Raw genomic sequence first — 11,262 nt, 5'->3', positions numbered from 1 at the left:
GTCCATCAGTTATTTATAACTATCTTTAACACCTTCTCCTGGTGTGCTTATAACCATCTATATTGTAACAGTTATAATATTTGTTAATCATTCAAAAAGTGTGACCACAAACCCTAAGCCATACAACACCCCTAAAGACTATGCCAGGAGTATTTCATGCAGTACTGAAATGAAGCACTGCTTGTATAAAATGTGAGACCTGTATAAGAGTGTCCAATAGCATATAAGAAGTGAAGAATATCATGAAAGTGGAGAGGAAACAGCTAGGCAAAATGTAACTGTGGTGAAATTTGGATCAATGTCCAGGCTTAGCACCCTACACTAACAAAGATATTAAGGAACATTTAAAACTGAGATCTTGATCCCTTGTATTAACATCCAGGCTGATGACCACTCAATTCCCCCATGCTGACCGCTCACTCCACTAACTGCATATTACAATCACACCCCCACAGGCACAATTATCTTTGTTCTTCATCCCATCAGTTGTTCAGTTGAATGACAGTCCTAAGGCTGCTACTTATTTTATTGCATAGTCACTGGCAGGCTTTTGGCCTTGAACTCCTTGTCTGAATAGTTAAACTGGCACTCTAACCTGAGCCTCTGTGACTGGGCAAAATCGGTTTTCCTAAGCTTTCTTTGTCAAGAAATGGTTTTATGAAAGGCATGAAAGTTCATCTCATATATTCCCCTAATGAGTAAGTGTGGAGTGAAGCCTTAAAAGTTTCTCCTGATCAGCTCTTGTCAAGGTTCCTTCCCCACTCTGAACTCCAGGGTACAGATGTGGGTACCTGCATGAAAACCTCCTAAGCTTACTTTTACCAGCTTAGGTTAAAACTTCCCCAAGGTACAAACTATTTTACCTTTGGACTTTTGCTGCCACCACTAAATGTCTAACCGGTATACTAGGAAAGAGTCTGCTTGGAAACGTCTTTCCCCCCAAAATCCTCCCAAATGTTCCACCCCCTTTCCTGGGGAAGGTTTGATAAAAATCCTCACCAATTTGCATAGGTGAACACAGACCCAAACCCTTGGATCTTAAGAATAATGAAAAAACATTGAGATTCTTAAAAGAAGAATTTTAATAGAAGTAAAAAGAATCACCTCTGTAAAATCAGGATGGTAAATACCTTACAGGGTAATCAGATTCAAAACATAGAGAATTCCTCTAGGCAAAACCTTAAGTTACAAAAAGGCACAAAAAGAGGAATCTCCATTCCATTCAGCATAGCTTATTTTCTCAGCCATTTAAAGGAATCAGAATCTAACGCATCTCTAGCTAGATTACTGACTAAGTTCTAAGATGCCCTTTCTGTTTTGTCCCCGGCAAAAGCATCACACAGACAGAGAGAGAGAAATGCTGTTTCTCCCTCCCCTCAGCTTTTGAAAGCATCTTGTCTCCTCATTGGTCAGGTGCCAGCGAGGTTATCCTAGTTTCTTAATCCTTTAAAGGTGAAAGGGTTTTTCCTCTGGCCAGGAGGGATTTTAAAGATGTTTACCCTTCCCTTTATATTTATGACAGCTCTGAAGGGAAGAACTGATTTTATTATTTGCTAGTCTTGTTCATTCATATCTTTCTATTCTTTCCTGTTTATGAGGTGGGGTTGTTTTGTTTTTGGGGTTTTTTTTACTATTTTTTAGGAATTCTTAACCCTGGAGATTAAATTCATCTAGCACATTTGATGGCTTGAGTGTGATGTAACAAAAAGTAGACTGGACAAAGACACTGAAAAAAAAAAATAGGCAGGGAACAGACCTTCACTGGAAGGCACGTGGACTAGATTAAGGTTCAAAGTGGGCTGTTGTACCTCTGCCCTCCCCCCAAAGCTGGAGACCTGTGAGGTGGGATTGAAGCAGGTAGGCTGGTGAAGAGGAAGGTCTATAAAAGTAGTTAAACAAAGGGAGAGAAAAAAATGTTTTGTTGGGCAACGGCCCACCTGGCAGGGGCCAGGGGCAGGCTTTTTGGTGAGCGGCCTTTGAGCTCTGCACTCCGGTACCCCGTAGATCTGCTCCAGCACCAGTGGCCCTGATTCTGGGAAGCAGCCCCCACAGCATGCGCACCTCGGGGCCCACCCACCGTCTCTGCCCCCCCCCCCGGCGCCTGTGACCAGTGACTCGGGCCCGATGCTGAGGTTCTGCGGGGGGGGGGGGGCCGCTCCCAGGCCCAACCCTGTTTCCACGGCGATGGTGTCCCAGGCGCTCCCCGGGGGTTGCCTAGGACTCGCACCCCGAAACCCAGAGCAGCCCCTTCCCGGCCGCGGCCGCTGCCCTCCTCCCCCCTGCCCAGGGCACAGAGCCCGGCCCGGCCCCCACGATGCCGGAGACCCCTCCGACCCCCAGGCCTTCCCCACCGGGCCACGTGGGGGGAGGCGACAGCCAGGGACCTCCCAGCCGGTCCCGCCCCGGCCCAGCCCCCCCAGCTCCAAGCCAATCAGCGGGGTGGGAGGCTGCCCGTGCGTAGCTCGCTGGAGGCCGGGCGGGGGCGGTCTATAAAACCGGCCATTTCAGCCGCTCGGCCTCAGAGCCCGCGGGTCCCCCAGCCGCCGCCGCCCGCTCCCTGGTTCTAATTTATTGCCCCTCCCGCCCCCGCCATGGCCGACGCCGCCCTGTCCTTCGCCAAGGATTTCCTGGCCGGGGGGGTGGCCGCTGCCATCTCCAAAACGGCCGTCGCCCCCATCGAGAGAGTGAAGCTGCTGCTGCAGGTGGGGGGGGGCTCGCGCTCGCTGCAGGGGGGGTTTTGGGGGGGCTCGCGCTCGCTGCAGGGGGGGCTCTTGGGGGAGGGGGGCTCGCGCTCGCTGCAGGGGGGGCTCTTGGGGGAGGGGGGCTCGCGCTCGCTGCAGGGGGGGTTTTTTGGGGGGGGCAGGCGTTGCGCGCACGGGGCGCCGGGGGCTCCCCTCGGGCTCGGTGCCGGCGGGCGGGCCCCGGGGAAATCCCGGGAGCCGGCCGCGGCTTTGTCCGCAGCTGGGACGCGGCCGCGTGGCGCATCCGCCGGCCGGGGAGATGCCGGGGCGCGGAGCCGCCTCCCAAGGTCGCGGCAAGGAGGGGGCAGGCCCGGGCATCCCGGGGCCTCGGCTTGGGAGAGGGAGCCGGGCCGCCGCCGCAGCCAGCGCGACCCCCGCCACCGGGTCTGTGCCTGGGGCGAGGCTCCGCTGCACCCCCCCCCCCCGCCCGGCCCAAGGAGCCGGTCTCCTGGGCCCTGTACCGGCGGCTGGGCCCCCCCCCCCGTCGGCCCCGGTGTGCGGGGGTCCCCGCAGCCTCCCGTGGGGTCCCCGGGCGCGGAGAAGCCGGGCAGAGCCGGAAACCGCCCGCTTGCTTCAATCGGCTGCCGGAGCCAGCTAGTTCCGCTTATGCAAAGCGATGCCGGGCCCGGCACCGGGTGGGGATTGGAGCAGCCTCCGGGCTGGGGCCACTCGCCCTCGTGCTCTGGGCCCAGCCCTGGGGTCTCGAACCCCCGAGTGAGGCTCCGTCGACTCTCCGCTTCCAAGCATCGGGCGGTAAAACCAGCGCGCACAGCCGGGCAGGCACAACAGCCAGCCTGAGGAAAGCAAAGAAGCCCGGTGACCTTCCAGGCCAAACGACCCCTCTCGCCTCCCTCCCCACTCCCCCCCCAAAAAAAACCCCTCCAAAAAGATAAAGGCGGGCTACTAACTAAGCTTGTCTCTCCAAAGTAGAGAGCACATGCAACTCTGATCTGGGGTGCATCACGGTAAATTGCTGCCTTTCGGGCACTATGGAAAAAATCCAGGGTAGCAAAGCGTATTTTGCTTTTGAAAAGAAATGCACGTGCGGTTTTGCGCTAAAGATGTTCTTTCTGGCTGCCCCCAGTAGGTAATCCGCCTTATTCGTCAAACTTTCATCAGAATGATGTGACAAGTGTACGGAGGAGGGTTGCTCTAGAAAATCCTAGCAATGCTAAATGGAGGCAGAAAGATCTTTATTACTACCCCACCCTAAGAGAACAGCACTTCCTGTTTCTGGGTCAAATGAATGGCAGGTAGATCACCTTGGAATTCAGCACTTTACCATCTCTCTGCGTTCCAGGAGTCTATTGCACTGACATCTGCTTAGAGGACAGTGAAGCTTCTCACTGGAGTAGCCTGGGACTTTGACACTCTCATATACTTAGGCCTGGCAAACTTAATTTTTATTTTTATTTTTTTAACTTGCATGCTTTTCACAGTTGCAGGGAAATTCTGGGAGGTAAGACAATTAATGACAGTAGTCACTGAGATTCAAAAAGTTAAAGCCTTATAACGATGAACACACAGTGTTAAAATATCCTTAACTCAAACTATGTGAGGTTTCAAGCAGCATTTTTCTTACATTGCCTTATCTGTTAATTGTGATTATTAATTGTGTGCGGTGAAATCATCATTTACCGATACAAATATAATCCTTCCACGCCTAGTTATAATGAGCAAAGTTCAACAATAACTCATTCTACCTTGTCTTCTCACCAAATTTAAGAGATCTACACTTAATCTTATCCTCATTCTTGTTTACTAGTAATTCATGTTTTTGCTACCAAATTTCTGTCAAATTTCATATATAATTCCTCTAGCTTCATAGGACCAAGCTTATTTTTATTTCATAACAAGCTTTCAGCATTTCTAGCCTAAATGGATATTCTTCAAATTTACTTAATCTCCGTAAGGGAAGACAGTCTATCAAGACCCCAGAATCAGATGCTAATTATCAAATGCAAATTAGAGCAAACATTTCTACCAAGTGACAACCATGACACTTCATCAATCCAGATCTTCAGGCTTGTAATTTTATCAGCACAACGATATTAATCCATCTTTTTATTGTTTTACAGGTGCAGCATGCAAGCAAGCAGATTGCAGCAGACCAGCAATACAAGGGCATCATTGACTGTGTTGTCCGTATCCCCAAAGAGCAGGGTGTCCTGTCCTTCTGGCGCGGCAACCTGGCTAATGTGATCAGATACTTCCCTACTCAGGCCCTCAACTTTGCTTTCAAAGACAAATACAAGCAGATCTTCCTGGGTGGTGTGGATAAAAGAACCCAGTTCTGGCGTTACTTTGCTGGTAACCTGGCATCTGGTGGTGCTGCTGGTGCTACATCTCTGTGTTTTGTCTACCCTCTTGACTTTGCCCGTACCCGTCTGGCAGCTGATGTGGGTAAAGCTGGAGCTGACAGAGAATTCAAGGGTCTTGGTGACTGCCTGGTCAAGATCTTCAAGTCTGATGGTCTTAAGGGCCTGTACCAAGGCTTCAATGTATCCGTTCAGGGTATCATTATCTACAGAGCTGCCTATTTTGGCATCTATGACACTGCAAAGGGTAGGTCCTTTGAACTAACTTCTTAAAATGCAGAAGAAGCTAAACAACAACATTAAGGCTTTTAGAAGAAACTCTAGACTCTAATGCAGAAAAATGATTTACTTTGGTATTATAACATAGTGATTTGGTGTTCTTAATCTGATCTCCTCCCTCTCATAGGAATGCTTCCTGACCCAAAGAACACCCACATAATTATCAGCTGGATGATTGCTCAGACAGTTACTGCTGTTGCTGGTTTGACCTCCTATCCATTTGATACTGTCCGCCGTCGTATGATGATGCAGTCAGGGCGTAAAGCAAGTATGTATCTAATTACCATGTAGAACATAATGTGGGTGGGCATTCCCAAAGAAACCTCTCTGTCCAGAAATGCAAGATGGGTGCAGAGAACTCTACCTCTGTTTCAAGACCCATGGGATCAGAAGGGTTTGGGCAGGCAGGACTTCATGATTCAGAAGTGGGGTCTTGTAAATGGATGTTGGTTTCCTTTGATATCCAGCTAGCCAGATTATCTATTGCTTTAGCAGTTATGCCACTCTGAGTAAAAGTCCTCTCAGTGATCTGATAACATGATATCCATTTATAGGCAGAACAGTCCATCTTTCCCAGAATGTGCAGCAAGTTACTGGCTGGACCAGGATTAGAGCTTGAGTTCCTTGTTCCATGAAACCATGCAGCCCTTTGTCTAGAATACATCCAGACACACTGTCGCATATGAACAGTCTGAGGAAGAACTCCCAGCAGATGATGGTGCTTCTGGTGTAAGCCATGACAGTGGTAGAGCCGCATATCTCCTGGGTTGACTTGCAGTGAAGACTTGGCTTTATGCAGCTGCTAAACCCAAGCCCTTGAGATGTTAGTACAGTTGCTATAGACAGTAAAACTCAAATTCTTGCCTATTGCATCTCAGTATAGACATGAGTGGTGCAAGTGTAGCAAAAGATAAACAATTAAATGCCTAATAGAGCACAAACTCAGAAATGTAATTCATTCAAAGCAGACAGCCTTGCTGAGCCACTATTGACCTGGGCAAGATTCAAGTCTGAGACTCCTCTCATTAACAATCTCTGTATTTTCCACAGCTGACATCATGTACTCTGGTACAATTGACTGCTGGCGAAAGATTGCCCGTGATGAAGGGTCCAAGGCGTTCTTCAAGGGTGCATGGTCCAATGTACTCAGAGGAATGGGTGGTGCTTTTGTCTTAGTATTGTATGATGAAATCAAGAAGTACACTTAAGTTACTTCCTGGTGTGAACTGGCATGTTGTATTATGTAACTTACTCTGACCATTCATGGACTGTCAAAACTGTATCAATTACAACTGGTATCTGTACTGTTTAGCAAAGGACAGCTGTCATGCTCACCTGACCTCTGCCTTTATCAAGTCATTCCCCTGATGATGGGACTCAAATGTTTTTATTTCAGGCACTCCTGTTTAAATAACAAGTCTGAGGAAATAATAAAAAAAAAAAAATCCAGAACACTACTAGTGTTGTACTTACTTTACCTCTTTTTTCAGTAAACTGCCTCACTCCACCAGCAGCTGCATTGCGGAAAATGCTAGAAGAAGTAGAGAAACTCCTAGTAGCACTCTGGGGAGGGGGAGGGTCTAAGGAGATATCATAGTCCAGCTAAATCTAAGTTTCTAATGCTTGTGCTATAGGAAAGTGTTGGAATAACTGGCTAATCCACAAACAGGGCATATTTCTTGTCATATACCCTCTTGAGGGGGAGAGGAAAGGGATGCTACCTAACTGTTTCCTTTAAAGCCCCAATCTCCTTCGAAACCACAACTTTCTGAACAATCCCCAGTATGTACAGGCCTTGTCTGCACTGATATCTTAATTCAAATCTCCATGGAGCTCCCGTGCCTGTATAATAAGGTAGCTGTTAAGTGATAAGAGGCCAGCAGTGCCCCCCTGCCACTAGTGCTAGCGAAAGCTTGAGATTAAAACTAGCCACACTCTAGGCAGATAAGGAGCCAGAAATGATTTAACCCATGTCTAATGTAGCCAGAACTCAGTGAAAGGTATGCAAGGGGGTGATGAAGTAACTCAATTGGAAAACTAGTCTCTCAGTGTAAGAATTTCAAGGAAGTGGCTGAAATTACTGACTCCATATTTAAGAACAAAAACAGTCAGGTATGGATATGTCCTCCCTGCAGAGTTAGCTTGAGTGATTCATGCTTGATTGTGAGCACCCAGGATGGTCTTGTCCAGCTGTGAGCAGCCACTCAGCAAGGCCTTACCCATGTCCATTGAAGTGTATCCAGGCTCAGGTGGGGCACAAGGACTTGTGGGGGCCACTCTTATTCCTTGTGAATTGGGGGAGAACTTAAGCAACCAGGAGGAGTTATGGGAAGGCAACAGGGAGCAATGCCCATAGAAGGGGGTTGGGCAGGAGGGGAATCACTAGCCCAAGTGTGAGCAATGTGCTCGGGTAGAAAGCACCACTCCATATGGGGGAGAGGTTTTTGCGCTATCTTGTTCAAATGCATCCCTAAATCTGACTTCAAGGAGGGAAGGTCACTCCAGGCCCTTTCCTAAACCACCACCCTTAGCCTCTGTCTCTAACTCAAACAGAGCCATTTTTCCAATAAGATCAAAATGAAGTGGTATGACTCAAGCAAACAGCCCTACAGCTTTCAGAGTAGCAGCCGTGTTAGTCTGTATTCGCAAAAAGAAAAGGAGTACTTGTGGCACCTTAGAGACTAACAAATGTATTTGAGCATAAGCTTTTGTGAGCTACAGAATGCATCTGAGGAAGTGAGCTGTAGCTCACAAAAGCTTATGCTCAAATAAATGTGTTAGTCTCTAAGGTGCCACAATTACTCCTTTTCTTTTTTCAAGAATGTGATGGAGCATGAACTTTAGGTAATTGACTATACAATGGCACCAGGGAACTAAATGAGACCCTATGGAGCAGGCACCTCTGCATTCCCCAGATTACCTACCCAAGAGCCTTTGCTATGTGGTTTGTTCATTTTTTTTTTTTTCCACACATAGCCTTTCCATTCTTTCACTGTGACCCTCTCCCTTCCTATCTGTATATAACAGATGAAGGTAATTTACAAACCAGTACACACACAGGAGCAGAATAACTCAGCAACTTGTGCTTATTGTGGCCTGGTATTTAAAAGTCAAGCAGCTGCTAGGGTTTCAGAGTAGCAGCCGTGTTAGTCTGTATTCGCAAAAAGAAAAGGAGTACGTGTGGCACCTTAGAGACTAACAAATTTATTAGAGCATAAGCTTTCGTGAGCTACAGCTCACTTCATCGGATGCATCCGATGAAGTGAGCTGTAGCTCACGAAAGCTTATGCTCTAATAAATTTGTTAGTCTCTAAGGTGCCACACGTACTCCTTTTCTTCCAGCTGCTAGGGGTATGAGTTGCATAGAGAGAGCACTTCTCTTTCACTCAACATATGTTAATGTTTCATCCCAATCAGGCAGCTCTAGGTCAGCTATTTGGGTGGAGAACCCTTGTGTGCTACACACATGGATTCAATAATTAGGGGCTGGTTGCTAGATGTTACTGAATTGCAAGGGGTTTCCTGAAATGCTGCTGTTTGGGGGCTTCCTGTTGCATGTGGTTTACATGGTCCATGCCGCTAGAACTTCTCTCTTTCCACTAGCCCCCTGTAGTGTGAGGTGGAAACGTGAGGCTGTGAAATCACGGCTGTGTAGACTTAGGATGAGGGTGAGTACTGAATCTACTTTTGCCTGGTTCTAGTACGGCAGGATGGTGCTTAGACTCTGACTTGTACTAGGCTCTACCATACAGGCTAAGGTGAAGAGGAGCTGAGTCTTAAGAAAAGCTGTCTGTAAAAATCAGAATGTTGGTACATTTGCCCTGGAGTTCTTATCTAGTGGAGGTGAATGGGCCATTATCTAGTAGGGTTGAACCAGTGTAATGGAGAAGAGAATTTGATGCTTTTTTTTTTTTTTTTTTGCTCTCACATTCTACTTTCACAAACGGTTCCAGTGTGGAGCAATCCATTCCCTGCAATGGGCTCAGTCGGGGGGAGGGGGAGAGATTTAATCAAGCTAAGAAAACTCAAGAACACCAGTTAAAAGCATTTGGTACATGATAGAAATCACTGTGTGTACTTCATGGCATTTCTGTAACACACCTTTTTTTCAAGTGTTGGTGCCCAATGAAACATGGCCCATATTAACAATAAGAAAAGGAGTACTTGTGGCACCTTAGAGACTAACAAATTTATTTGAGCCTAAGCTTTCGTGAGCGACAGCTCACTTCATCGGATGCATGACTGTATTTTCCACTGAATGCATCCGATGAAGTGAGCTGTCGCTCATGAAAGCTTGTGCTCAAATAAATTTGTTAGTCTCTAAGGTGCCACAAGTACTCCTTTTCTTTTTGCGAATACAGACTAACACGGCTGCTACTTTGAAACCCATATGAACAATGTAAATATTCTCTTTACTCACCATTAGAAAGCACAGGCAGTAGTTTGGTAAGTTTCCTTACATCATTCTCCCCATATACTTCAACCTGAGCTGGGAGGGAGAATCCTTTCTGAGAGGGAATTCAGTCTCCAGTTGTTGACCTCTTTGCTGAAATTAATTAGGTGTTAGCAATACTTGGCTCTTGGCAAGCACATTCAGCAGGAGATCTCAAGCATGCTGCAGAGGAGGTCAGTGTCATTATTGGGAAAACAGACCCCTGGGGAAGGGAAAAGACTTGCCCAAGGTGACCCAGCAACCTAGTGGAGGAGTCAGGATTTGAACCCAGTTTTCCTGGGTCCCAGGCTGGTGCCCTAAAGCACACTACCTAAAGGGTGTCTGTTACAATGGTGGTTTTTACATAAAACCTCCTCCGGCATATTGACAATCTCTCTTATGTCTGTGGGGGGCTCTGTCTGGTCCAGGCTCAGCTGCTGATTGACGTTAAGGATTCCCTGTGCACATTGTCACTCAAACAGTTACTGTACAAATAAGATCTTAGGCAGAGCTAGGGTGACCAGATGTCCTTTTGATTTTATAGGGACAGTCCTGTTTTTTGCATCTTTTTCTTATATAGTCTCCTATTACCCCCACATCCCCTGTCCTGATTTTTTACATTTGCTGTCTGGTCACCCTAGGCAGAGCTAAGTCTCCCAACATCCTCTTCACTGGCACAGCAACAACTTCCTGGCAGCCCAGCTGCTGTAAATCCTCTGCTAAAGACCTGTTGACGCAGAAAGGCTACACACAGGATCATATTCAATATTTGCCCGTGGCTCTGGGAGGCTGATAGTGGTGCTAAATGCTTGGAATAGCTGTGAGCTAAAGGAGAGCCAGCCCTTCCTAAGACTTCAGTCAGCTCTCGTTTTCCTCCCATAAGAGCCCAGCTAGCACAGGCATCATCAACTCCAGTGCTAGGTCAGCGTGGTGGGACTTTAGTTTCTCATTCAACCAGGTGTTGCCAGCCCCACATCTGTGTCATGTCAGGCATGCTAGTCTGAAGTCCATCTAGCAGAAGGGTGTAAGAATGCAAGGGGCAGTGCATTGACAGCATGATCACTGGAGATGGGCCTTAGTCACAAAGGTCAGAGTCAGGGCCAAAGTCCCCCAGACGCCAGGGGATGGGCTGGATCTAGTGCTCTGGTTGGGGACCAGAACCAGTGCTAGGCATAGTGCTTAGGGCCCTGAGCAGCTCAAAGGAAGGGGCGAGGAGATATTTGCTTTTTTAGTATGTGTTGGAAGTGGGGCAAAAATATTCCTGTTTAGGGCCCCCAGTGGGCTAGCACTGCCTGTTTGGGATCTTTCTAATCACAACAGCTATAGCACTTTACAAATAGTAACCAATAGAAATGATTCAAGACCGAAACTGCACCTGACCTCTGTGCAACTGGCCCCTCTTTCTATAACAGCCCGAACCATGACTCTGGATCCAAACGTTCCCTGAAGAGTGGGAATGGACTGATCCAAACTTGCACTTGGCCTTGACTTT

General features: G+C 47.7%; 1 protein-coding gene across 1 annotated transcript; it reads left to right on the top strand.

The window, feature by feature from the left end:
- The first annotated feature begins 2,460 nt into the window (after positions 1-2,460).
- On the top strand, positions 2,461-6,791 carry SLC25A5 (solute carrier family 25 member 5). Its single transcript, XM_038417631.2, has 4 exons — positions 2,461-2,702; positions 4,820-5,306; positions 5,466-5,606; positions 6,389-6,791. Exons 1-4 carry the CDS (start codon positions 2,592-2,594, stop codon positions 6,544-6,546), a joined length of 897 nt encoding a protein of 298 aa, XP_038273559.1. The 5' UTR covers positions 2,461-2,591; the 3' UTR covers positions 6,547-6,791.
- The last annotated feature ends 4,471 nt before the right edge of the window (positions 6,792-11,262 follow it).

The sequence above is a fragment of the Dermochelys coriacea genome, chromosome 9 (genome assembly GCF_009764565.3).
Source record: "Dermochelys coriacea isolate rDerCor1 chromosome 9, rDerCor1.pri.v4, whole genome shotgun sequence".
NCBI classification, from domain to species: domain Eukaryota; kingdom Metazoa; phylum Chordata; order Testudines; family Dermochelyidae; genus Dermochelys; species Dermochelys coriacea.
The sequence above is the reverse complement of the archived record's forward strand: the minus strand, read 5'-3'. Positions and strand labels throughout refer to the sequence as shown.

Bases quoted from the DNA above. Each gene is read 5' to 3' on its own strand.
- SLC25A5 (XM_038417631.2), top strand. From the start codon at position 2,592: ATGGCCGACGCCGCCCTGTCCTTCGCCAAGGATTTCCTGGCCGGGGGG. The intron at 2,703-4,819 runs GTGGGGGGGGGC...ATTGTTTTACAG, and splicing joins GAGTGAAGCTGCTGCTGCAG to GTGCAGCATGCAAGCAAGCA. The intron at 5,607-6,388 runs GTATGTATCTAA...TATTTTCCACAG, and splicing joins GCAGTCAGGGCGTAAAGCAA to CTGACATCATGTACTCTGGT.